The 27,091-nt window shown below is 40.0% G+C and overlaps 2 protein-coding genes across 6 annotated transcripts; both read left to right on the forward strand.

The window, feature by feature from the left end:
* Window positions 1-3,452: 3,452 nt before the first annotated feature.
* On the forward strand, window positions 3,453-20,778 carry sun2 (Sad1 and UNC84 domain containing 2). 4 transcript variants are annotated; one of them, XM_079338278.1, is made up of 17 exons: window positions 10,244-10,472; window positions 10,658-10,781; window positions 12,470-12,578; window positions 12,728-12,843; window positions 13,234-13,602; window positions 13,737-13,796; window positions 14,710-14,781; window positions 15,573-15,724; window positions 15,932-15,982; window positions 16,147-16,206; window positions 16,788-16,982; window positions 17,092-17,226; window positions 17,566-17,662; window positions 17,997-18,112; window positions 18,321-18,494; window positions 18,583-18,672; window positions 18,853-20,778. In XM_079338278.1, the coding sequence occupies exons 3-17, from the start codon at window positions 12,472-12,474 to the stop codon at window positions 18,967-18,969; spliced, it is 1,911 nt and encodes a 636-aa protein (XP_079194404.1). In that variant the 5' UTR covers window positions 10,244-10,472; window positions 10,658-10,781; window positions 12,470-12,471; the 3' UTR covers window positions 18,970-20,778. The 4 variants fall into 4 exon arrangements, with proteins under 4 accessions (XP_079194403.1, XP_079194402.1, XP_079194404.1 ...); XM_079338277.1 differs by lacking the exons at window positions 10,244-10,472; window positions 10,658-10,781 and adding an exon at window positions 3,453-3,804; XM_079338276.1 differs by lacking the exon at window positions 10,658-10,781 and having other exon boundaries at window positions 10,243-10,467.
* A 3,386-nt stretch (window positions 20,779-24,164) lies between these two features.
* On the forward strand, window positions 24,165-26,519 carry LOC306820386 (G-protein coupled receptor 4). 2 transcript variants are annotated; one of them, XM_079338210.1, is made up of 3 exons: window positions 24,165-24,649; window positions 24,846-25,262; window positions 25,618-26,519. In XM_079338210.1, the coding sequence occupies exons 2-3, from the start codon at window positions 24,882-24,884 to the stop codon at window positions 26,146-26,148; spliced, it is 912 nt and encodes a 303-aa protein (XP_079194336.1). In that variant the 5' UTR covers window positions 24,165-24,649; window positions 24,846-24,881; the 3' UTR covers window positions 26,149-26,519. The 2 variants fall into 2 exon arrangements, with proteins under 2 accessions (XP_079194336.1, XP_079194335.1); XM_079338209.1 differs by having other exon boundaries at window positions 24,165-25,262.
* Window positions 26,520-27,091: the final 572 nt, after the last annotated feature.

The following is a 27,091-nucleotide window of genomic DNA, read 5'->3' on the forward strand; positions in this document are numbered from 1 at the left end:
CTCCAGTAATCCTCTATTGTTATCATTGTTTCATCATAGTGAGGAGGAGTAGCGACATAACAACACAGTCTTTGCCATAACATTTGTTTATGTGCATTATCACATCTTTCTTTGTCTAATATGTCACATTTTCTTACCATAATATCTTTCAAATAAAAGCAGAAAAGTGTCTCAGGGCATTAACATAAAGTTATCAGACAAAAACATGGATACATTGATGATCATGAAGGCAAAATACATTTGTTGCTGTATCTCAATGTAGAATAAAGGAAAATGAGATTAAAAAAAGCAAACAAGCCTTAAACAAGGATGAGACTTTTTGTGAGTTGGACAAGATCAGCGACGAGACAAGAGGTACAGATTTGTTGAAAGGAGTCAAAAATCCAAATCCAAGCCAAAATCAAAACAAACCAAAAGTTGCGTCCAGAAGCTTGAATTCTGTGAATTTACAAGCCTTAGCTGATCACATTAAAAACATTGTGGAAACAGCCTTTCCTCATTTTCAGCTCAACTAGTGTCGGCAAGTTGAAAATAAATCTATAAGATTTATTTTCGTGCTCCAGAGCACTTTGACAGGGCTCATTATTGTAATTTCCCTGCTGCTGCATGCAGTAGTTACATCACTTGGTAATCATAGAAGTCTGGACTCTTTCCCAGATTTAACCATCTAAATCGAAGCTTCTCACCAGACTTGCACCATGAAATATTTAGTGTACCTGACCTAGAATAAATGAAGCGTAGACGGTGAGCCGCAGGGTGCCTGAGTTAAACATAAAACATACTGTGTTGGCTACTTCATACTCTATGTTTAAAGCACCCTCTGCAATCTAATTTCAGCACTTGGTTAAACACTACAATTAATGTTTATGTCTGCTCAATCACTACTGCTGCTAAGTAAGTTTTGCAGGTTAATAGTAGATTTGTCTCACGTGTTACCCCAGTCTCTTGCCTAAGTATTCAATAACCCTCAGTATATACACATTTTACATTTTACAGGAAGTCAAAGCTTTCCATTTTTCACCTAAAGGGTTCCCCGAAAGTATCAGTGCAATGATTGCATGATATCAATGATTAGTTTAGACTGAATTTGAATTTGCGTCATTGTGTAATTATAAGCAGCCTGCTTCTACAAAGTGTAATCATTTTGCCTGTTGCAGCTTGATTACATTTGAACGTCACAGGTGCATGTTGTTTAAAAAAGTGCTGCCTATTACCTTCTCTGTCCGTATTTTTTGGATTGCTTTTCTTTTCATTAACGCCCTTAAAGTATTCAATTTATTATTTAACGTTTTCAACTCTTGTGAAAAAAAAAAAAAAGGTTTTTCAAGATTAAAAATTAGTTTCATGGTCAGTGTACACAGTGTACACACACCTGCAGTACTGTGTGTACATAGTGTATTATTGGTGGATTTACTATATGTGCTGCCTGTTGAACTTGATAAGAGATTGCTGGCAATGACTCAGTGTGTGTCTGTTTGGGTTTATGTCTGTGAGTGTGGGTTGTGTGTGTCACTGTAAGTGGGTGTACCCCATGACTGTGAAACTGTGAAGCAATATCACTCTTCCACATTTTCACCCTCTATTCATTCACTTTTTACGTCCTTTTTTGCCCACCCCTCCCTACCCGCTTGTCACTCTCTTGGTTTCAAAGAATGCCTCCTCCAAGCATTTCACTCTCACTCTATTTTTGATCACATTCCAACCCAATGACTTCAGGCCAGAAATGGGGAAGCTTGTGCCCATGACATCAGCTGTTTGTTTGTGTTCTGTGGTGGTGTCTGGGGCAGCAGCTTGGTAGATAAGCAGGTTGGGAGTACACACTTATGTGTGTGTATGTTAAGCAGCAGAGAACGGGGAAATGCCATACATGAAAGAGTCCATAAAAAATGATCTGTTGAAAGTTGTTGGAAACGGTCTCAGGAGGGATGAGCTTGTCAATTTACAGACTCTTCATTGTTGAGTGTCTGATGATTGAGTATCCCTATTTCTTTGTTTCTCTCTCTCCCTTTCCCTCGCCACAGCCAGAGGAAACTGCTGCATAATGATAACAGACTGGGAGACAATAGGTTCAGCAGGGGTAAATATACATGCACACACACACACACACACACACACACACACACACACACACACACACACACACACACACACACACACACACACACACACACACACACACACAATGTAAGGCTGAAGCTCAGAGGTCAGGGATACTGGTTGTGCTCCTGATAGTCTCCAGACTGCTGAAATTATCTATCAAATATAGAACAATCCGGACATACCAGACGCATTTTTGAGTTTTGTTTTTTTTTGTTTGTTTTTTTTACCCAAAGAAAATTGACCCGTTGGAATAAGGAATGATCTGCCTCCCTCCCCCTGCCTGGACCTTGTCTGCCCAGTGATAAGGTCAGATTGGGTTTATTTTGGGCAGCTTACTAAAGAGTACTAAAGCTTTTAGGGTTTTCCGTAAAAGCATTTTTTTTTTTTTTTTTTTTTTTGGGGGGGGGGCGGGGGATTTGGTATCTAATATATTGACAGAACAATTATAAAACCTGTGTTTGTTTTGTGAGAGGTTTCAACTGAACTGGTTGCATTATACAGTATAAAAGTGTTTTTATTTTGTTTACCAATCGGCCAATCATTGGATCAGTGCATAACATGTTTATGTTGAACTAATTGATATGCACATGTCCAAATAGTCAGTCTAAAACTGTTTTTGTTTGTCTTTAAACAGTTATCATTTTATGTAGAATTTGGTAAGGTGTTCACATTTTTATTTCAACTTTCAAGTTCTAATTTGCACCAGGGCCCTAAAAAGTATAACAGGTTTGTTTTTCTTTTTACAGCCAGATGGCTCCTCTGTGTGTCAATATCTTGAAATGCAGCTGCATTTTAATTTCTTGAAGGGCACATGTATAACCACTAGAGGGCCCCTATGTTGCACTCATGCACTATGCAATGAGTCGATTGAACGAGACCGGAAACAGTTTCACAGTGGACAACATCACCACGACCGTCGTGTACAGTGAATAAATAAATAAATAAATAAGGACTCTCTGTGATAACAACTTCCTGATATGGTACCTAATTATTTATATTTATACTCTTAAATATATAGAAGATGAGCTTATTCCAGGCCAAGACACAATATAGGCTGTGTATAGCCAGATCTGTATTTTAATTTTTTAAATATTTTTTAGTAATAGCTTTAAACGATATCACACTTCAGACGAAGATTGTGCACTGTGAGAAAGTCACTCAATAAAAAAAAAGATTACAAGTATTTTTGTTTAAATTATTATAAATATTACGAGATATTATAAAAGGGACTATAAAACGCATTTATATCATTGATATAAATACGATGAAAAACTTTAACACGCTCTTGTCAATGGCAACACAGTTAAACAGATGGTAAACATTACAATTATTATTTTATTATTATCATTTATAGCATGCCGATTTTTTTAAATAAATATAAATAACTTTATTTTGTACACCTTTACCGGAAATGTTCGGTGTCATTACTTCTGCTTAGCTTGACTGTTAGCGGCTGAACCTCCGCACTAAACGTCGGTCTGCCTCGTCGCTTCAGTCCACAGCAATGCCTCCAAGCGCGATACTTAATTTATGGAAGTAATTCAAAAATGAAGTCGCTGTTTTGGGTAATTTGTAAGAGTTGAAAAGAGAGGAGATGTTTCTTTAAACGGAGCTAGTTGTCCGTGAGGTGCTGAAGAGAAGATTATCATTTCCTGACGGAGACTTTTGACAGTTCGGTTGTTTTTGACCTCACAACATCCCGAGGTAAGAGAAACACATTCAAACAACTTATTCTGATTTCAGGGGTTAACTTTAAGCTTTGTATTGACACGTGAAGCCTTCGTATTCAGTGTGTGTGTGTGTGTGTGTGTGTGTGTGTGTGTGTGTGTGTGTGTGTTGTCATTGTAGGATGTTTAAATGACGCCATAATGTAACAGCTGATAACACAAGCTTGAATGAGGAATTAACGTTTAATTAATATATTACATTTAATTTCTGAAAGTAAACATTTAATAATATGTTCATCTAGAAGTTAATGCTGGTAACTGATTATTGAAGTGTGAAACTTTGGTAGGACTTTTTAAATGTCTTCAAAGTTTGGTTTGTCAAATTAAAAAAATAGCTTTTTTTAAAAGTTCACCAATAAGATATTTAGCCAATAAAAATAAGATACAACAATATTAATTTAAAACACATCAATACTTGATTGTCCTAGTGTGTTCAAACTTTACATTTATAACACTTTAAAGAAATGCAGTTTTTTTTTCTCTGCATGGCATTTTACTGTCTGTGAAATACAAAACATCCCTTGCTTGTTTCAATTACTTTAAGCAAGGTGAGCATTAATTCATTATTACAACTGTCATGCAAACAAGCATGTGCTCTTAGTTTGTTGGTCACAGTGTTGAAATGATAGTGACATGAGGAAAATGCATTTTCTCTTTATAATTTAGCTCTGGAGGTCAGGACAAACCATAGTGAATCCAGCAGAGACTGGACACAAGCTGGCCAGGGTTCGATGACGGCCTTCAGGGCCACAGTCACGAGAAGTAAGGTTTCCATTCAGCGTCAGAAAAGTGAAGTCATGTTTTGCCAGTCTGAAGTAACAAAACATTCTGTTTAACATGAACCAATGACATGTGAAGCTAAAGTGTGACTACTCCAAAAGAAAAACAGTTTTTAAAAAGAGTTGAGCATCATTGATATATTGATTAAATTTCAATTGCTCTCAATATTGTATACTGTATTTAAAGAGCATATTGCAGGTTAAAGACAAAACTTAACTAATCATAGGAAAATACGTTAACAATACTGTTTTTAAAGAAATTCTGAAATTAATAACCCACAGGGTCTCCTGGAGACGTTTTAGTACGTTTTCGCACGTCTTTGCTTTTTACTTCCGCATTCGGCTGTGACGTAACATAAGGGAGTCCCGCTGAATCCCCGTCTGTTTAACATAGAAAATCATGGATCCGAGTGTCACTCCCGTCAATAAAGAGGAAGAAGACATGTATTCCTTTACATATAATGGTCCACTGGCTTATTATTCTGAACCTGTTAAATGTGATAGAGAGCAGAAACAGGCAGGATTAAAGGAATAACGGCCTCAGGAGAGAAGTGAAGCTGTGGTGTGAGGAGAGACCCGGAGCAGGCGTCCTGCTGAGTGACAGGTGTCAGCTCGCCATATATGGGCGAGTGCTGTGTTCACATCAGCATATATAAAGTTTGTAATCACATTCAATCAATTCAAAAACAATTTGTAGAAGGTGCAAGTGACGATCATTCACCTTTACATTGTATGGGAGCTGCTTGTAAAAACTGCAAATCTGTACAACGTATTACGGTGCCGCGCTGTGCGCGCGCGAGAGAGAGAGCGAGAGAGAGACAGACAGACAGACAGACAGACAGACATAGAACCCGATTACATGGCCTGTGCAAATGCAGCACCATGTCTTTATTGTTTATTCCTCATGCAGCCCAGTGCTCACGTTGTTATAGAAAATACAGTGTATGGTGCAGGATCACGGCGCACGTAATCCACACAAAACATGCACAACAGCGCACACACTCCACAGTTTAATACGTGCACATATATTAGGCTACTACAAAAAGTTTAAAGTTTTAATGGGATAGAGGACCGACGTAAAGCTTGTGTTTCTGTTTGTTTCCAAACCGCGCGTTCCGTCTTTTCCCACTGCGCACACACAAACACACACACACTCCACAGTTTAATGCGTGCACATATATTAGGCTACTACAAAAAGTTTAAAGTTTTAATGGGATAAAGGACCGACAGAAGTAAAGGTTGTGTTTCGTTTCGTTTCCAAACTGCGCGTTCCGTCTTTCCCCACTGCGCACACACACACACACACACACACACACACACACACACACACGCACACATACACGCGCTCTCTTGTAACAGAGTTGGATTTATAATAAATCGTATGACTACATATATTAAAACAGACTGTCCGGTGTCTATTACGCTCACACTAGAGAATATAACAGAGGATTCCAGCAGATCAAATCATTAAATGTTTGTCTGCGTATATAATATTTTATGTTAAACAGCCAGAGATTTAAATCATTAATAAGGAAACGTTTTTGTGTCTGATGCCGAAATATTCAACGTGTCTGTTCGATCGTTTCTGAGGTTGTGAGAATAATTCACCAAAACACACTATGAATAATCAAGCCACTTACACTGTGCACCTGAATGTGCGCCGCTCAAGTTACAAACTATTGCAGGGAGGCATCATGTCTGTTCCCACGTGTCATTACACCTCTTTAATCATGTTTTATCCTGTTTTTTGTGCTTTAATTCTTTTGTGCTACCTTCTAAATGTTTGTTTGTAAAGTGTTTGATGCTCTCGGTGCAAGACAAGTTCTCCCAGGGGCAATAAAGGCTTCATTCATTCATTCATACACGGACGCATAAAGCCGATCAAAGCAGAGTCAGAGAACGGGACTCCCTCATGTTACGTCATATGACGCGTTGTTGAAAAAAAAAGCACGTTCTAAACGGCTATGCTAAAACAGCCACTTTCTCCTCTAAATTAGAGCACTTATGTGTTGTAGAACATATTAAAAAAATAACCTACTTATTTTACAGCCATTAACAGACTATATAAAATATTAATTAAAAAAATTTTTTAACCTGCAATATGCTCTTTAAGGTCAACTGCAGTTGTTAAACCATGTTTATTATTTGCATTAACTCATCACACTAAACAATGATATTGTCAAGAACAATTATCTAAATGCTAAAAAAAAGATAGAGACATACGATAACAGACATTTACGTTATATTCTTTGGAGGGATAGGGTACTATCTGACAGCTGATTGGTCTTTTTTTGAAGCGTGCCGGGAGGAGAGGAGAGAAGTGTAAGCATCTGCTTCACATTGGTATAAACTACCTTTTTTTTTATAGTAGCTGCTGCTCAGTTTGCTGTCTGTAGTTGGTGTTTTCCTCCTAGACTTTACAAAGAGCTTGGGGTAATTCATCTAATGCCACACAGATGACTCATGTGCTCTGTGTGAATCATATTACACAGGCACAGCCCTGAAGTTAGCTGCAGTATAAGAACCAATGTGCCGGGCGTCCACTTTGGGATTAATGTGGACTCGTTTTCTGCATTCCTTTCTTTGCCCACTTTCATACAAATGTGTTTACTTCTTTGACTTTCTGAAGCCCTTCATTCCTCTGGCTTTTTTACCAAATAAAAAAAACAAAAACGTATTTTCCCCTCATTAAGAAAACTGGCTGGGTTTAAAACCCACAGTGGTCTACACATTTTCCCTTCTGTGGTTTCAAAGCACTGTTTCTCTGCTCACCCCTCCCATGTCTTTTATTTCATCTCTTTGTCTTACTCTTCACCTTCATATAATGCCTTTGTTCCTATAAACTTGTTTGGCCTTTCTCTTTTTCTCTTTTTCATGCTCTTGTCATTTTTCCTTTGTGTGTCCGTGCGTGCACTGCCAGTGTGTTGGTGGTCAGGATACTGGAGCGGTTATAGAGCCCCACCCTGCCCAGCCCTGAGCAGACACCGCTCCATCACTATCTCTGCTTCCTTAGATTCCCCTCCTGTGCTCTTTGTGTGTGGTAGTTCTGGGCTCACACATGCTACACGTGTGTTGGATTTAGATGTTGACATTGCTGTTGAGTTATTGGATCCAACACTTCTTTTCTTTTTTATCACCGCCGATTCTTGCAAGGAGATGTAAAGGCACACAGGCAAAGTGAAGAGTGGGAGAGCTCAGTGGTGTTCAGTAGACAGTTTCACTCTCAAGTTTTGCTTCAAGCTGACTTCCTGTGAGCAGCTGTACTAACACACAGACTTTCAGAGACATAGAGAGAGCTATGGTGATCTTAAGTTCTATTTCAAGCTTCGGCTGGTTTCTTTTCTCCTTAAGAATTACAAGCCCTACACCACCGAGCCTGTTGCCATCCTAAAGCCTTTGTACTTTCATAGTGTTACAACATTATGATCTGTACCCAGTGCTACTTGGACAAGGACTCGTGAATTCAATTAAATGTTATTTGTTGCACGTTTCATACAAGGGTAAACCCAATGTGCTTTACAGAAGACAAAGATAAACACACAAACACAATACAATCTCATTAGAAAATAATAAAGAAAACAAAACAGAGAAAGATAAACAAGAGATGTTTCAAGACCGCTTTTAAAAAGAAGTTAGATTTTCCACAGACCTCAGATCAGCAGGTAGTTCACTCCATAAAACTTCCCCATGGTGACTGAAGTCACATTCACCAGATTTGGTATTGACCTTTAATAAATTCAGCAGTGGGACGACTTGGATCCATGTTTATACCTCTATGACATTCATAGTAAAAGCAAGATGAAAAATCAAACCTCGACTGGCAGCAGAAAAAGAAACTGAAGGATTACATTGTTCTTACCAGGGAACGGCACCTTTTTTTTGTCTCTCTTAACATGACTCTGACAGGAGCTGAAAAAGGTGATCTCTGAAGGATGTGTCCTTGTTCTATGTCGTTTTCCCACAAGCATGAATTTACAATAACTCGCATATTGAGGGAATCATACCTTGAGAGTGGAGCAATGAAACGTGTGTAGGAACTATTGATGTGTCGGTCTCAAACGAGCCGGTTCAAAGATTTGAACGATGGCTCCTGTCCGCGAGGCGTTTTTTTTTTTTTTTTGTAAAGTAATACCAGGAAGAAGGCAGAATTAGCTATCATATCGAGCAGGGTCAAACAACCGTCACAGACACAGGAGAACTGTGCATCCAGCAGTTCAGCTGGTTGAAAAAAAGAAAAAAAAAGCGGGCTGGCATGCCTCCTTCTGCATGTCATTGGTTGGTTTCAGAGAGGTTCTGTAAATGCAATGAAAACAATTGGCTACAGCAATTTATTGATATTAGAAAAATGTAATTTTCTCTTTTGAAAACGTCAGTACAAAGGATGTATTGAATGATTTAAGAGATACATGTGTGTACACATACAAACCATAAGTCAAAACAGCGCTTAATGTAGCTGAATTATAAATGGTAGAAGTGGTGAAATAAAGAGCCGTTTGGGAGAACCAAGGATCCGGCTCCTCTTGGTGAGCTGAGCCAAATGATCAGGCTCACTGTTCCACTTAGGAACAACGGGCTCTCAGCACTGAAATGAGAAGCCTCCTTGAAATGTTGAAATGTCTTGAAACCCATTGTCAGAGGGAGAAGGCTCTCTAATTGAAGAGACTGAATGGGGCAGTTGAAAAATGTGATCAAAGAAAGAGGAGGAGAAGGCTGCCCTGAAGCAAGACGTGAACACGGTGAGAATAGGATTCAATCAAGCGTGTGAAATGGTGAAATAGGTCAAGGACGTGAAGGTGAAACGAGTGGCAAAAGAATGAACCAAAAAAAAAAAAAAAGGAAGGAAGAGAGGATCGATTGCTTTAACCTCTGTGTTGATAAGAGGGGGGTTGGTGTTCAGGACAGGAGAAGTGCTGAGCTCGTCTGAGCTGAGCCATTAAAGTGGAGGGAAGGATTTGAGGGAATTACAGTACAAACGGCTCCTTCCCCAACACTCGGAGCTAAAGCCTCTCGCCATTAAGACAGGAATTCTAACAGCGTAAAAAGGAAGAATGTGTTTTCTCAACACAGGCTGCTGTCGCTGTGGAGTCCCATCAGGCTTCAAAGCGTTCTGTAATTGGAACGACTACAGAGCAGAAACACCAACCCTGTTTTTTTGTTTGTTAATGACTAAGACTATTAAAGAGTTACATCTGATGACAAATCTTGCAGTATTTCAAAAGGTGACACTGGAGACTAGCGTGAGACGCTATCATACAAAGTCCATGCGAGTGCTTTAAAAGTGCTCGTGGATGGAGAGACGAGAGGTGGAGTTATTGAAGATGAACCACATTGATCACATTCAGAGTGAGGAAGAGGCATGCTCTGTGAGAAACACTGGAGTTATTATAGGTGCATTAGTCTTACAGTCTGTTTTGTGATACCACAAAAAATATGAAGAAAAGCATTTCTGAAAGATTCTGGCTGGAATAAATGATGTTAAGAAGAAGCTCTCTTGAACTCTAACATGGAAGAATCAAGAACTTAAACATCCTCGTACTTGTGTCGTTATCCACCAGAACCGTTGTGTTAAGTATGGCCACGCTTGTTTTGTGGCTGTTACTGTTGCTATGTTGTTGTTGTTGTTGTTGTCAAGGTAAACAAAGAAGGCGTGCGTGCACAGCAAAGGACCGCTGTCAGACAGAGTTACGTGTGATGTTGCTGTGATCACCTTTTACAAACAAACAAACGACAGTTTGGTGATGTTTACACCTCTCTTCCTTCTTCGTCACATAAACCCCTCTCATGTTAGAAGACGCGCACAGAACAAACGGAGGACGAGGGACTGTGGATGTCGTTTGGATTTGTTTGGATGTATTTGCGATGTGAGGTTTGTGGAGAGAGAGAAAAAAACAAAACATCAGCATGCATGTTCTATTTCTTTCCTGATCGAGATATTCAAATGTAGCTGTAATAGGCCTTAACGTGGAAGTGAAGGTTTGTGTGTGTGTGTGTGTGTGTGTGTGTGTGTGTGTGTGTGTGTGTTGACTTCCTGTCTCTATCTGTGGGCCGCAGCTTCCCCTTCAGTCGTCATGTGGCGCTCCTTTTAGTCGCGTTTCTAAGTCTCTGCCTTCCTTTGCTGCTGTCCTGTCGTCAGCTAACGGCGGTATATCTGAAGGCAAAGACGCCCTGTAAGCAGGTGAGTCCCTCTAAGAACCAGATGTGTCTCTGAATCAAGAGGAGGCAGGACAAGAGACGAGCCGGGTTACACAGCACATGCTGAAGGTGGTAGTGTTTTTGTTTACGCTTGTTTTCTAGTTTAGGTAGGTAATATAGAGTGTTTCAAAGACGTGCTGCTTGTTCTCACCTCACGTGTTGAATGGCCTGTAGCGTGACTTGCTTCAAAGTGAGGTTGAATATCTGTGATGTACAACATGTGAAAATGACAAACAAGGGTAAAGTTTGGATCTGATAAGATAAATACACCTCACAGCGCTCTTAAAGAAGAGCCACTGTTTAAACCTGACAACATTGGGTTTTGTTTTGTTTGTTTGGGGGTTTTTTTTTGTCAATGTTTGTGATCAGCTGACTGGTGTCTGCCTCATTGTTGGAGCTACTGGTGTGTGATATCTATTAACAGGAGGGTGAATCGATGGGACACTGTCTCGTGTGTCGCTTGAAAAAAAGCTACAAGCTCACTCACATACAATCCAGCTCATTTTATGGCAAGCGGTGGTGGATGATATACGTTTCTATCTATCGTAACCTCAGAGACCATTAAGTCTACTGTAGTAGGATGACTGTATCCTTCTATGTATGATCATTCTAGTTCATCTTATTGGCCGTCTACGAAGTTGTAGGCAGGTACGTCTGGAGTCGATTTGAAGGGGGAAGGGGATTTTACTTTGCTGCTTGCTGCAGGAGTTGGCACAGCAAGTGGCAAGGCTTGTGAGCTGTGGTTTATGCTAATCAGCTTCACTGTAAACACACCGACCAATCAGAGCGCTCATTTTGAAGATGCCTGTTACAATGAAGGCATTTCTGAAAGTAAGCCTGGCGGCTAAATGTCCAACAAAGGCAGCAAAGCTCGACTTGAATGTTTTCATCCTCTCTGTTGTTTGCTCAGTGTTTTTCTCTGCACCTCAGTCATGGTTGCTCAGTTCAGGTAACGCTGCCTCTCTGTCTGTTTTTGTCACTCTGCCGGCACATACTAACAGTGTCTGTCTTAGTTTGTTAAGCTTGTGGGGTTTTTTTTGTTTTTTTTTTATGGGTGTGTGATCGTTCAGTGTTACACTTCTGCTCTGTAACTGTCAGTGGGTGTTTATGAAGCGGGGTAGTTTTCTATGGATTAGTTGGATTACAGTCTGCTGAGATTAACCAAGAGAGCATCTGTCAGAGTTCTGTAGTAGTGACACTATCACATCAACAACTATTTCAACACTTCTAACTACTGCTCACTCTGCAGCATCTACTTCTATTCACACTGCTGCTTTATATGTTACTCCTAAATCGGCCACTATAACGACATGGAGCCACTTCTGTTGTTACCGCAGTCGCTCTGTGTTTTCCCTTCAGCACAGCCGCTTCAGATACTCATAATTAAGGATGTAAAGATCTGTCTTTTATACCCACACACGTTTTGTCACTTGTAGCCTTAACCTTAATGCTCCACATTACAGCAGAGAAATAATAGGATATTAAATATGATGTTAAAGTGATCTTATTTTAATAGAAGATAGATTCTGCCTTTTACAAATGTTGGTCTGAACGGATTGTTTTGCTACATAGAATTTCCCGTTTAAAAAATTCACGCACATTTGAGCAGTGTCACTTGTAGGCTGACTCCTTTAACTCTCGTTATTTTTTTTATCTTTCTTTGTCTTTCAGCCATGTCTCGTAGGAGTTCTCGCCTCGTGTCCGGCGGCTACTATAATTCAGATGAAGAATCTGATTCCAGCAGTGTGACCAACATTTCCTACCGGGAGAACCCTGTCAAGTACGTTATGCTAACTCTTTGTGTGCGCTCATGTGTCTTACTCATTTTTTTTTTATTGTTAGCAAATCTCAAATGCATAGTCATTTTTGTTTTTTATCACCATAATCTGTGTTGTGTGTGTGTTGTCTTGTTTTTTTTTTGATCTGCAGAGTTTTCAAAAAGAAGTCTGGAAATCGTAAGAGTGGCTCTCGTACCCCAAGCAGAACCAAAAGCGATGCCAGATCTTCTAGCCCCGAGCAGCTCGACACAGCAGTGCAGTGTGATGGTAAACACAAGATGACTTTCTATCAGTGCAGGAAACACTGTGACATAGCAGCCTGTCGGTACTAAAGTGATGAATGAAGAATGAAACCGGTTGGGGACATGTGTCTCACATGTTAGATCAGTTAATTCATCAATAAAAGAATGGATAATCATTTGCATCATTTAGTCAAGTAGAAATGTTAAGAAATGAAGCTCCAGGATGTTGAGTCAAATGTGGTGATTTCACTCAGATACATACTTTCATTGTGAGTAATACAACCTTTTCCTTGATGATGACGTACAGTTTAGACTGAGATAAAATATCCCTTAATATATAAAAGGGAATGTGTGACTTTTAGTTTGGAATGGTATAATTTGCACAGCTGACTCGATTTTCCCTTCTGCTTCTCAGGTCTGAGTGTTTCTCCCTCCACCAGTCAGAATCCGACGACCATGAGGACCGTACCCTACGTTACTGCCACCCCTCGGCCCGCCCTTACCCCATCATCAACCCGGAGTCGAACGCCCACAAGCGGCCCTTCAGTACCTCCGGACACAAGGTTTTACACTGCTGGGCTCCACAGCTCCAGTTTACCAGGATTACGCCTCGGACCAAACACCAAGGAGCTGAGTCAGAGCAATGTGGACAGCTCGGGGTACTCGTCCTCTGAGGGGAATCACAGGAAGCCCGCTGCCGTCACCAGCAGGATCCAACGTACCAGTGGAGCTCCTAGTGCTGGGTACAGGAGCCGAATCAGCAGGGCCTTGTTTAGTGTGATAGGTGAGTATTGGTGTGTGTGTGTGTGTGTGTGTGTGTGTGTGCGCGTGTGCGTGTGTGTGTGTGTGCGTGCTAGAATGTATGCATCTCTAAATGTCTAAGTAATGACCTCATGTTTCCTGTGTTTTTTTTTGTAGACTCCTTCTCATTAATGGCAGCTTCACTTCACTCTAAAGTAACTCATCTCACAGCTTTAGGTATGGTTGTTGTTGTTTTTTTTCTCTCTCTTTTTTTGTTTTGCTAGAAGTCTGTAGCGCTTCAACTCCAATAATGTCCTGCAGACGACAATAAAGTTTATCACGTCATTTCACATCTTACCCCTATCGTATCGGGGGGGTATTAATTTCATCTGCTTCCCACAGAATTCAATTCCTACATTTTTGGAAATAAAAAAAACCAAACATGTAATAATGTCCCCGCCGTTATTGTTGTCACACTTAACAGTGAACTGTCAGCTGGGATATTGATAAAAATAATCTTTATAATATTTTTTCTTATGAGGATAAAACAAACTAGACTTTTGTTCACGCATACTGTAAATATCAAACAAGACTTCAACCTATGGAGCTCACTTTGAATAACCACATGCCACTAAAGCATTTTGCAAACCTACACGGTGGTGACTCAACATCCTAACCACAAAGCTTACACGACATGGTGACATCCACCCGTCTTTTTGTTGATCCTGGCCTTCATCGACAAGAACGACAAGGCCTCATATCGAAGAAAACCTTTATTGAAAAATGCTTTTGTTCCAACTTGTACCTCAAAATGCTCACGGCGCCTTCTTCCTGATCTATTTATGCTGCTGTGAGGAGTCAAAAGCGAGTTTGAAATTCACGTTTCTAAATGAATCCATGAATCTCAGAAATGTAGAGGCGGTTTCATGTTGATGCCCGACCTTGAGCTAATCATAATACGAGTGTTTGAACCAGCTTGTGGTGGTTTTTCCTCACCTTGTCGAGTGGATTTTGTGCAGCCTGTGTTCACATGTCGGCATGCATATTGCTTTCACGTGTCAGCAGGTTTATGTTTTCACAACTGATGCATGTGATTGTACTACAGCTTATCAAAATCCTCGCTCACTAACTTTTCTTCTCGTCACTGCAGCCTCCGGGTCACTCAGCAGAAACATGAAGAAGGCTTGTGGTCTGTTTCTCCTCCTCCTGATTCTACTGCTATGTAAGTAAGAAACACAGTAAACCATGAATCCAACACATTGAATCACCAAGTGTTTCATGTATAGGATAGGTTCCTATAAGTCTCCAGCACTTCCTACCTGATACTAAAACTGAAAAGAAACGCATTTCATCGCAGATATATAAGGCTATTGGAATATACGTTTTATAATCATATAATCAATCATATATGGTATATTAACAGTTTTGATGACTGTGCTGCATGAGCTCATGCATGAGCTCATGGCATGCCAAGTAGGTTTTTAAAAAAAAAATGTTATCATGTGCTCTGAATGTTTCAAAGCATTTCTTATTTTGGCCACATGAGTAAATCGCCTCTACCTCAAAAACAGAGTAAAGTGATTGTATTATATTTAGAGCTATTTGTGTGTATTGCTTGTTTTGAAAGTGTGAAGAGCGTTCAATTTAGGTGACTTCATGTGATCCAGACGTTGTAAAATCAATGAGTAATTTTGTTTTGTCTGAATGTCAATCGAATTCATCTTGATCATCTTTTTTTTTTTAATGGGTTTTACGTTGGGCCTTTATGCATTTAGGACTATAGCCTCTGTGCACGAGGCGTGCGGGCTAATCTCTAGGCGCCCCCATGATTCTGATTGTTGTCATAAGCGAGCAGCCCTTTGACCTGTAAAACTGCACAGCTTGGTCAACGCAGACTGAATGAGTCACAGCAAATGTCACTGCGTGTGTCGAAGCCCATTTTTTTCCGAAGAAGGTTCATTGCAGCAGGTGATGTTTACTTTGTGAAGACCCCGCTGCTTCTGTTTCCTCCAGGTATTTGGTTCTTCCTTCCTGTGTTGACCCCTCGCTCCTCCCGCCTGACCGTTACAGAGACCCCGTCACAAATCAAACCTCAGAGTCGACCTGTGATCCTTTCCACTCCTCCTCCTCCTCAACCCAACACCCTGCATCTTACACCTGTGGTGGTAGGAAAGCTCGTCTTCATCTCACTGGTTCTGGCTTGACCCACTTTGTATACAGTATAACCTGATACCAAATAAATAAAACAATTATTTTTATTATTATTATTATTATTTTATTTTATTTTTTGGTGGGGGGGGGGGGGTTTGATGCAAATGTGGGGTCTTTTTTTGTTATCCTGAAGTACTAAGGACTTTTTCCACCCCCTCTAGGATCCAGCCATTGTGTCTGCTGCAGTAGAAGCAAAGATGAAACATCTTATGGTAAGATCCATATCATCAGAAGTGAGAGGCCTTCATTTTGCAAAAAAGAAAGAGAAGAGAAAAAAAAGTGCAGAAACAAAGATGCCAAAATATAATTTAATATTTAATAATTTATGAAAAATCTGGGTTGACATTTCTGAAATGTTATTTTGTGTTTGTCGCAGGAGGAGCTGCAGCTAACACAGATAGAACTGCAGCGGAAGCAGGAAAAGCTTCTCTCCCAGGTCAGACAATTCTGCCTCCTTTTCAGTTCTCATCTGTTTCTTTGCTCTCTTGTTTCTTCTAACCATTCAAAGACTTTCTGTAAAGCCTGAAAAGTCCTGCTCATAGAAGACAAACCCATCTGTGCTAGAGCACTATCTACTGGAGAGCATGTGGAACTGCACAGAGAAATACAGACACTCAGTGTGACTTTGTAGGTTTCTTAGTTGTGCCGTGTGAACTTTAAAGTACTCTAGAGGAGTGGAACTCTGAAAGAAATAAAAAGATATCCTTATTCAGACCTTTTTCACAAACTTTATCTATCCATGATTTTAGTGGGAAATCAACTGATGTTCAGTTTTGTGGGTAAATCAATTCGTCATCAATCCAACTTCCAACTTTGATACTTCTTGAAATAGAAAACGTCCTCTGTTTTGAAACCTTTTTTTCAAAGTGTGTGTGGCGTACCAAGAGTATATTTCTCATCACTTAATTAGATTTTAATAAACCACGAGTAGCCTCTGCTGTGACCTCAGAACCTGATGACATTTCTCATTCGATGTCAGTGTTAGCACGCTGTTGACTTCTTTTCTTTCCTCCTCAGATGAAGGAGAGAGTGCAGCTGGACATGCAGGACATGAAAGCCAAACTTGATGTGGTGGACACAAACAGTCAGCTCCGTCTGGAGCAGGAGGTTTCTGGGCTGGGCAAGAAGATGGTGGATCAGCAGGCAGACAGCAGCAACACCGCTGCTGTTCTCACCCTCAGGATCCAAGCTTTGGAAGCCCAAAACTCAAAGGTGACCCCACTGATAGCTGACAAGATCACCGTGTTTATAATCAAAGACGGAGCCATCATTCATTCACCACACACTGTGTGGCTACAATAACACTTCTTGTCTCTTGCAGCTGTCCCAGGAGGTGTCCTCCATCCAGCTGTCTCCCCCTGCCCCCTGCCCTCAAACAAGCTCCGCCCCCATCCATAACCATCTCACCCCGGAGCTCCAACAGGCCGTGGAGGCGTGGCTAACAGACCGCATCAAGGTAGGGAAAGCCACAGATGCTGCACGCCTGTATCGAGGTGTATGTTTGAACATTTGACTCTGTATGTTATCACGGCACGACTCTGCGAAAAGTCAGAGCGTGGTGAAACCTGATTTGATGCCACTGCACCAAATTCAAGTTGAATATTTGTAAATGTATTGTGTCTGTGTACTTTATACGATGCTCTTTTTGTTTTGTGGCAGCTTTCGGTTAAAAACAAGACGCGAGGTTCCGAAGTGTCTGCACTGATGGCTAACATGTGACGAGTTATCAAAAGGAATCTTTTGAAAGGATGCATGCACTTACTCGTGTCACGTACTGTATGTGAATGTGAATCAGGTGCTGGATGCTATCAGACTCGGAGACAAAGGAAGCTCCCCAGACTGCGGACGGCCCATGGCTGACAAAATGGCCGACTTTGCACTGGAGACTCAAGGTTGGTCTCACGTCTCTGTCTCGTGATTTACACACCCACATGACATTTTCTCTGTGGTTGTGCTGGCGAAGTGTCATTTCAACCAAAACATCTGATAGTTACTAAGGTAAGGGATGTGATTCAAAAGCAATCGATGAGTGTGTTGCTTCAGATTTACATTCCCTTTGACTTGCTCCCCCGCGGACAAATAAAGTTTTCCGAATTGAATTGAATTTGTAACAAATGTCATCATAGCTTTAGTTCACAGAGGTGTCTAATCATCTTGTTTCTTTGTGGTTAAAAGAGCAGCCTTCGACCCTTCTTTAACACAATGTGTTTTTGTGTGCATGCTAAGGGGCCAGCGTGATCAGCACCAGGTGTTCAGAGACGTATCACACCCGTACCGCCTGTATGACTCTTTTCGGAATCCCTCTGTGGTACCCGTCTGAAAGCCCACGCACTGTTATTCAGGTAAAAGATGTTCTTGACTTTTAATTTCTGACTTGCCTCTATCTTTTGGATCATCTCCGTTTTTCCTCCCTCTTCTGAAAACATCTACGCTTTCTGTTTCACTTCGGTTCTTTCTCCTCCCTTTCTTCTGTTCTCTCTCAATAATTCTTTTGTAAGATAAAGTCAACTCTGTTTATCACCTGTCCTCCCACTTTTCCCCCCCTCACAGGGCTACCCGGTGCTTCTCCCTGGGAAATGTTGGGCATTTCACGGTGTCCAGGGGACGCTTGTGATCTCCCTGTCTCATCCCATCAGGATTACTCATGTCACGCTGGATCACCTCCCTCGCTGCAACTCTCCCACTGGCACAATCGACTCTGCTCCCAAAGACTTTGAAGTCTATGTGAGTGCTGGTGACCTACACACCTAGCATACTGACCTATAATATCTGCTCAAGAATAATCTCACAGAGAAAACGTTCTCCTTCACAGGGAATGAAAAACGACACCGAAGAAGGAACTCTGCTGGGGACATTCACTTACAATGAAGACGGTGAATCAACACAGACCTTCAAGCTGCCGGTGAGTAGAAATCAACATGACGTGACCTAACCACTGTCTGTTCTGTGTAAAAACAAGTGTTGTGTTTTCTCATGAATCAAACAACTTTTATTGTCTTCTGTCTTTTTTTATACTCCATCTTCCCTGAAATGGTTTCCTCTACTTGTAATAAACTTCTCTCTCCTTTTTCTGCTCATGTAGAATCCCAGTGATGCGGTGTATCGATATGTGGAGCTTCGTGTTCTCACTAACTGGGGTCATGTAGAATACACGTGTCTGTACCGCTTCCGTGTTCATGGACAGATCGTCAGGACATGAAAAACAAGATCCACTGACTCCTCCCTCCAACATATCAGAGAGTATATGTGCAAGGTACATTATTTAAAAAAAAAGACATGATAAAAAATGATAAAAAAGGAATGTGGTGGTCTTTGGGGAGTTTAAGCCAAATGCTACTGAAGTATTGTAACTCGTTTGTGACTGCAGGCTCTGCTGTGATTAAAGTGACAGCAAGCATTTCTCTTTGCGCACAATCTCTGGGTGCACTCCTGGCTCTCACTAGTTGTACAGAAAGAAGTGTAAAAAAAATCAGTATTTGCTAGGAACCCAAAAATCTCTCCTGTAAAACCTTTTGTTTTACATAAAGTTCTGGAAACTTTATGTTCTTTTTTGATTGTTTAAGAGATGCCACAGAATAAATGTTCTGTGTTTGTTGTTATTAGGTGTTTGAGATTTATCAGGGCTTTCCCTGTCGAAGGGGAGCTGTTTGAAAATACAGTTTCCAAGGGTGAGATGTAAAAAAAATAAAATATTAAGAAACTAATGTAAAATTCAAAGAATGAAATCTGAACATTGAGATTTTAAAGCCAGAAACCTGTGAGAAGTTATTCTGAAATTAAAATAAATCCAATCCATCCAATGAACAATATGTAGACATCATGTAGTGAGCAGCAGTGAATGTATGTTTAACAGCTTTTACTTATTACTTATTTTACTGAAATGACTTTTAATTTAATATTCATATAGGACAGTTTAAAACATATTTTTTAGCGGGTTGAAACTCATCAGCTTTTTTCACTGGCGGTACTTGAAAACATATTTTTCTAATCTTTGTGAAATGTCATGTTGACCTCATGACATCATTGTTTCTACTTCCTTGTACATATCAGTTTTATCTCATATCAGCTTCAAAAACACAAAGGAAACAAAGTTATTTATTGGTCATATGGAAGTATTCATTTTTCAAGAATTAATTACCAGGCTAACATTATTTTTTCCTTTATTTAACATGATTGACGCATGTAAACCATCAAGATGTTTTGAATGACAAAGTTCCTGAGTATTCATTCAAATGATGTTTGGACTGCACACAGACCTGTCTAGACAACAAACAAACACAGTACATGGTGATGGTGGGAGGGAAAGATGAGACGTGTTTTAATGATAATAATGTGCACTAGAGGTCAATCCAGGTCGAATCCAATGTGTCTTGCTCATGTTTTCTTGTTTGTGGGACAGGCATAACATGTTTTGATAAAATTGTTGCAAGTAAAAAGAATTCTAAACGCCTGTGTTTTTTTTGTTCTGTATTTAAACAAGAATTGTACGGCTCTTTTATTTTTCTTTAATTGTATGTCAATCATTACACCTCTGTTCACAACCTTAGTTTACTTTTGTAATACTTAAAATTTGCCATTATAAGTTATTTGGTATGTTAGATCCTAACTTGATTTTAGACACAAACGATATCACATTTCTTTGTACATGTGTACACAAACACCGAACACAGGGCAGGCTTCACATTCTAGTATACCTAAGAGGTAAAACAGGAAAGCTGTTGAACAGCGTGTACAGTCCTAATGTTTGCATCTGGTTTGTATTTGTGATATTGTATTGCTGATTTTAAGGTTTTATGCAAAAATAATGCACAGCTTGACAGTTAAAAAATGCATCTTCTTTGTTTTTATTTTAAAAGTTAAAAGTCGAACAATGTTAAATGCCATTGCTCTCCATTAATCAGATTCGATTTTCCCAGCTACTGCCTGAGATGTTTTTTAATCGCAATGGCAATGTGTGAGCCAAACTGAGATGTTTGTCTAATTTACCAAATAAAGAATTAAAATATGAGTCATTGCATTTAGTGTTTAAATGTGTCCTTAAAGATGATATGCTGAAAGAGAATATTGTAAGGACAAAAAATAATATGTGTACGTGTATGTGTGTTATAAACTGAAACAAATGGTTTGATTTACAAATTTTCATTTATTGAAAGATATGCATACAACGATTAATGTGCATATAAAAACAACCACAATCAATATTCAGTTGTTTCAAAAATGAGTCCCAACAAAGCTATTAGCAAGACAGTATAGTCCCATGTCTGACTATTTCTTGCCTGTCGTGTGTAACTAACATTTGTTCAAATGATACTACTTCTAACTAATTTCATCCAGTTATTAAGATACAGATGCAGATTATTTGAATCACTAAAGAGTACTATTTTGATATATAGAAGATAGAAATCTTGTCTGGACTTCAAGTTGGCCTAGTCTTAGCACAATGACTGTACCTGCATTTACAATTTATGGCAGCAGTTTATTTTAAGTCTAGAACAGATCGAGGTTCATTCCTAGTTTTATAAATGGCCCATAAGGGCTCATGATTTATTTTACCATCATTAACACAGAAGAGATAGAAAAGAAAAAAAAAGAATTTGCAATTTTAAATACATTGAAATGCATTCTGACTAAAAGTTATTTTGTCAATTTAAAAAAGATTAACTTGAGTTGTGTGCAATCCAGGAACAACTGGTAGCCAATCCTGTTGACACCTTTGCTTCCTTCAACGAACAGAAAACAGCTGCAGCAATGGAAAATAAGGCAGATGAAAATTGAAGTCCCCAGGTTGTTTGTTGTCAAACTCTTCTCTCATATTGGTTTCTACATATCATGAAGCTTGCACCACTGTCACAGTTGCCACATTTTTTTCCTCTGCACTTGAGCCACAGAGACATCTAATCTTTGGTAGTTGTTTTGTGCGGATAAGATAACTCAGAGGCTGAACGAAACAGCTCATGGACAAAGCTATGTAGGCCACACAGGTGAGGAATGAAAAGGGCTTGAAATATTTGGGACCAAACTCTCTGAGCAGGTACTCAAAAACAGGGGGGATGTAGTGGACGTTGACCAGAACAAATGCAGTCAGCACCAATTTGAATGCCCGCTTTTTCACAGGATGAACCTTCTTCTTGCTTGGCCCAACATGGTTTAGGGACTTTAGAATCAGGATGTTGCATGTTGATATGAGCACTAAGACACAGCTTTGAAGCGCCATAATGACATTCCACTTGAACCCAGACTTAAGCTTCACCAAAGCGCAAGATCCAACAGTCAAAGCAATCGCACCAGGCACATGGAGAGTCGCAGTTTTGGATCTTTGAGCCGCAAGAAGACCAGCGGATGGCAGACAGCCATGTAACTGTCCAAACTTAACATGCAGAGTAACAATGGCCCTCCTACTTGATTCAGACCCCAAGCTAGGAAGTTATAGGCCTCCGTTGTTTTAATCAATAGAAGCCGGATATACTCACCGGTGACCATGATGCAGAACAGAAAGTCAAAAAGTGCCAGGTTGAGTGTGAAGATCTCTGAGGTGGAGCAGACACTCGGTTTGCCCAGCAAAAGACGTATGACCAGAGCATTGGTCGGTAACCCCAGTGGCACCGTGACTACAGTGGGCAAGAGGTACCAGGTAATTTCACTGACATCTTCCCCCGTGTTGGTCTGATTACTGGTTTTGTTGCCATTCCAGTTTTCCATCACTTTGGCTGACCCAAAGGTCAAGGTGCTGTCAATATCTGAATTATCTGTGAATGGAGAGGATACATCAACAACTTCTACTCACATTAGAGGTGTTTTAATAATGAAACACATGGACTTGAGCTTGTATAGTAGGCTTGTCCTCTAATTTCACACTACAGGTGACAATACCCATTCACACCACATTGACACACTGTGGCTATTAGGTAGAAGTGTCCATCTGTAAAATCCACTCTTATACATTAAAACACTGCTGACAAAGCAGCTGGAGCAACGTGGGGCTTGATGTCTTCTCATAGAACACTTCGATATGGAGATGCAGGAGCTGGGGATTGAACTCCTGACTTTCCGGCTGAGAGATGACCAATCGCTGAGCTACAGTCCTCACAGTTGTGTCACCAGTGTAGGTTTGCTTGTGGCGAAGCTTGTGATCATCTCCATTGGTTAAACACAACTTGCAAATATTCACCCTTCCAGATATTTCAGTAATTCGTAAGTGTCTTGGTTTTCAGCGGCCTCTCAAGGCACCGCTCACTGAATCTCATCACCTTCTCAGGGAACTTTATCTGATTGGACTTTAAATTGAAAAGATGCCCAAAGAAGTGTTGATGTAAGAAAGTAGATTTGTAAAAAGGCTATTATAAAGTCACAGTAGCATTTCAAAATAGCCACTGTTCAGATTTTGTTTCCTGTTACTTCAGCTTTGGGTGATCTTTATTGATTTGTTAAATAAAAGCAATTCAATAGTATCGTTATTCACTTACCCTGGAGAGATTTTTTTGTCAGCCTAGCCCCTAGATCTGTCTATGCCCCCATCACAGTCATATTAATGTCCTACTGTATTATCCTGGTGTTTTATGTTTGCTGCTATTGCTAAACAGTCACCACAAACATTATTGTACACTTTGCATATTGTATTATAGCAGGTGTTCATTTGTGCACTCTATTTAGCTTGGAAACAGGATGCAAATACACTTAAATCACATGCATTCAACAAATACTTGTTATTCCTAGCAAAGTTCTATTTTGATAGTATCTGTTGTTAAATGTGTGGTTATGTTAAATAATGTCTGCATGCTCTTTTTCTTCTGCACATTTAGAGCCTCTTTTTTAAAGTCTATATATTCTGAACACCAAATTTATCCTTGGACCAACTGAACACCTAATGTGGTCCTGTTGATCTCGACTTTATTTCAGATAATACAATTGACATTAAGAAATGCCTGGGTGACAGATCATTAGTCACTTGCTCCTGAGTCTGTCTGCTATGAGCAGAAGTCTTTAATAGTGCTGCATAGACTAATGGCTTGGGTAGTTATTGGCGTACATATCATATACATACACCTGTTCGCATTCTTGAGTCACACAGCATTTATATATAATAAAAGTTAATTTGCATAGAGTTAAAGATCGACTTGTTTAACACAGATACAATCTTTTTCCAAACTCATCATAGAGACTCACCTTGTCAGTTATGCAATTACACATTTTAAAATAACATCACAAGACACCTTATGTAAGCGGGTGTTTGTCATGTCATCTATTCTTGTATTCCAAACAGGGTATTCTCAACGCCCAACACAGTTAGGGAACATCAGTAACACCTTGCATTTGATTTCTCATTTATGCTGACCTTGCATCACCTGTTTACTACAAGTGTACAGTTGCATCAGTGAGAACAACTGTTCAGCTGCAGTGCTGTAGAACAACCCTGGGATCAGATTACCCTTTTGATGCCATTGCAGGTTCCAGAAATGAAAAAAGATTCAACAGATCCGACACTAAGCCAAACTACAAGGCTCATGCCTTCATAATGCAACAACGAGGCAAAGCTTTATCAAAACTGTCTTGCCATACAACCATGGTGAAATTGAATGGATTGTGCCAACAACATTAGAGTGCATGTGCAGGGTGTTTATCAATATGGACGTCTCAAAAGCAAAGAGCATATCCAAACCATCCAATCACTAGACGTTTCAGCAACCTTTTCTTGCATTACCACCCAATCACACAACAAGAGATAAACAATGCCCTTTTAGACGGGCCCAATCTAACAATGGCATCAGTCCCTGTGGAGCGTCTTTATAAGACTCTGGCCGCATAGATGACGTGCCAGGCGCAAGAAAGTCAGTAGGACTAGAAGAGAAGTAGGAGTGCATGACACAAGGAATTGTGTTAAGGTATGTTTTTTTCAATCTAAAATCTGGTTCGACTGTTTTTGACTGCTGTTGTTCCTTGTGGGGGTTCTTTGTAGAGAGTGTTAATATGTGAGTGAAGAATAAATTGGTTTTCTGCATCTTCATAATGTGGCTATTTAGGGAGCACTGAAATGTGAATAATCAAAACTAACCGTTTACTCCCATTTCTTTCCCTTAGTATCTGGGCCTAAGCAAAAGCAAATTCTTCTCCACAATGTTCAACTCCACTCTCAGCCCATCTGCCAGCCTCTATGTTAACTCTACCACCCTTAGTGATCTCCGTGGACCTCCACTATGGTATCAGTTCCCTGTATGCGCAGTTGCACCTTACGCCTTTATTTTTTACTTCGGGGTTAAGGTGTTTAACTTGGCAGTCGGGACACCTTGTAACCTCCTGGTCATCTGGCAGATTGCCACCAAGAAAAGCGACGCGTCCACCTGCGACATTTTCATCTTCAACCTGGCCTTTCTTGACGCATACTTCTGTCTGATGACGCCAATGGACATAACGAACAGGCTTCTACTGGATAACAGCCGCATTTGGTACTTTCAGAGGTTCGCGTATGGGATCAAAGATGTAGCTCCACTCTTTCTTGTGAGTGTTCATACATTTTAACATACAGCAGAAGAATCAGAGCTTGACATTTAGGACTTCAATCAACCTACACATTAGAACATGACATTTTTTACCTGTTGTCCATTTAATACAGGGGCCTTTAAGGCCCAAAAAGGCTTCAATACAATAAATATGTTTTTCAATCCCTTATAAATCACAATAATATAATAGTTAATTTCAGACAGATTGTTAAATAACATCCACTCAGTAAACATCTTGAGAATATTTTAAATTGTTTTGTTGAATACACCACATGGACAAATGTTTCTTTCCCAAATTTTCTTACCTAATACTTAAAAGCATTTCTTATATATTCATGGATCTTCTGTTCCAGGTGTGTATTTGCCTAGACCGCTACATAGCTGTGGTCCACCCAGTACTCTTCAGTGGAATACGAGACAATAGGATCCGCATTGTTATATCTGTTGTGGTCTGGGGCTTCATCCTGGCTTATGGCTTCACCAAGTGCTTCCTAGGAGTCATGAGTGTCAACGGGATCTTCAGTGGTGTCATCCTCTTTTCCTTTGTAGTCATGGTCTTCTGCAACATCACTGTCATCTGGGTGCTTAGACGCTCTGTGGCAGGAAAGGAGGTGATGCACCCAGTGAAGAAGAAGGCCTTGAAGATGGTTCTGATCATCCTCGCCATCATCGTAGCCAACTACCTGCCCCCGACGGCTCTCATGCCCTTTGTGCCCTACTACACGTTTGTGCAATTCCGCTGCCAGATCAGTGTCAGCGTGTTCGCCATCATGGATCTGAGCTGCAGCATTGAGCCTCTCCTCTACATCACGAAGATGGAGCGTGTGGAAGGCAGGTGCTGTGCACAGAGTGTTTCTAAGAAGCCTCAGGATGTCATGGTGTGATTGAGCCTCGTCTGAATCAGATGGAAAAAAAAAAAAAAAAACTGTTATGAATATGCTCATGTTCTTACCCTGTTTAACTTAAGAGATATGCACTGCAATGACATCACAATAACTGTGAACAAACTGACTATTGACTGAGAATATCATCTTTTAGTTATTTAACTGTGATTTTAAAAAAAGCTGAATTTAAGTGAAAACTGCAAATGAAATCTGTATTTACTATTACACAGATGTTTAGATCAAGAACTGAAAGCACACTGGCTGTGCAATATGCTAGATCATGAGATAACTTAAGTTTATCCTTAACTGAAGATGAAACATTAAATGTCTTTTTTTTACTAGTTCTTATCTAGTCTTGGAAAAAAAAATGTTTTTTTTGTAAAATAAACATTACATGACAGTTGCTTAATCCATAGTTAGGACAGTTGCACAAAAGCAGTGTGCTATCTTGTTTCATCATAGGGATAACTGAATTGGTGGAAGATAAGAAATGGTGTGTAAAATTTAAAAAAATAGCAGCAACCTTTTTATGTTGCACAAATTAAAAGAAAACATTAAAACAGATGATCATAAAAATACAGTTACACTTTTAAATGCAAAATCACAGAACGAGTTAGAGTAAGCAAAAAAGAGTTTTCTTGTTGAATCGAAAAACATGTAAATAGTTTGAACAGTGCTAGATACTTGCTGTGAAATGTTGACAGTTGTTGTGCTATGGTGACCATGTTAGAAACCCTCTTCCATAACACACAGGCCTATTTGTGTCCATTTTAATGAACGCCTTGGGGTGAATTGGGTTTGGAGAGCACTGATTTAGCACTTAGCAAATGACTAATTACGCCTCATAATCAGGAATCCACTTTGGGATCAATTAGCGTCAATGTAATGAGTGGGCCTGTAAATTGTGTGAGTGGTTAACGTACAAAACACACTTACACTGCAA

Source organism: Symphodus melops (assembly GCF_947650265.1).
Source record: "Symphodus melops genome assembly, chromosome: 2".
NCBI lineage: Eukaryota > Metazoa > Chordata > Actinopteri > Labriformes > Labridae > Symphodus > Symphodus melops.

Excerpts from the sequence above, each read along its gene's own strand:
- LOC306820386 (XM_079338209.1), top strand. The coding sequence starts at position 24,882 with ATGTTCAACTCCACTCTCAGCCCATCTGCCAGCCTCTATGTTAACTCT. Across the intron at positions 25,263-25,617 it reads ATGTAGCTCCACTCTTTCTT|GTGTGTATTTGCCTAGACCG; the intron begins GTGAGTGTTCAT and ends CTTCTGTTCCAG.
- sun2 (XM_079338276.1), top strand. The coding sequence starts at position 10,434 with ATGTCGTTTGGATTTGTTTGGATGTATTTGCGAT. Across the intron at positions 16,207-16,787 it reads AGGAAAAGCTTCTCTCCCAG|ATGAAGGAGAGAGTGCAGCT; the intron begins GTCAGACAATTC and ends TTTCCTCCTCAG. Across the intron at positions 18,673-18,852 it reads CACAGACCTTCAAGCTGCCG|AATCCCAGTGATGCGGTGTA; the intron begins GTGAGTAGAAAT and ends CTGCTCATGTAG.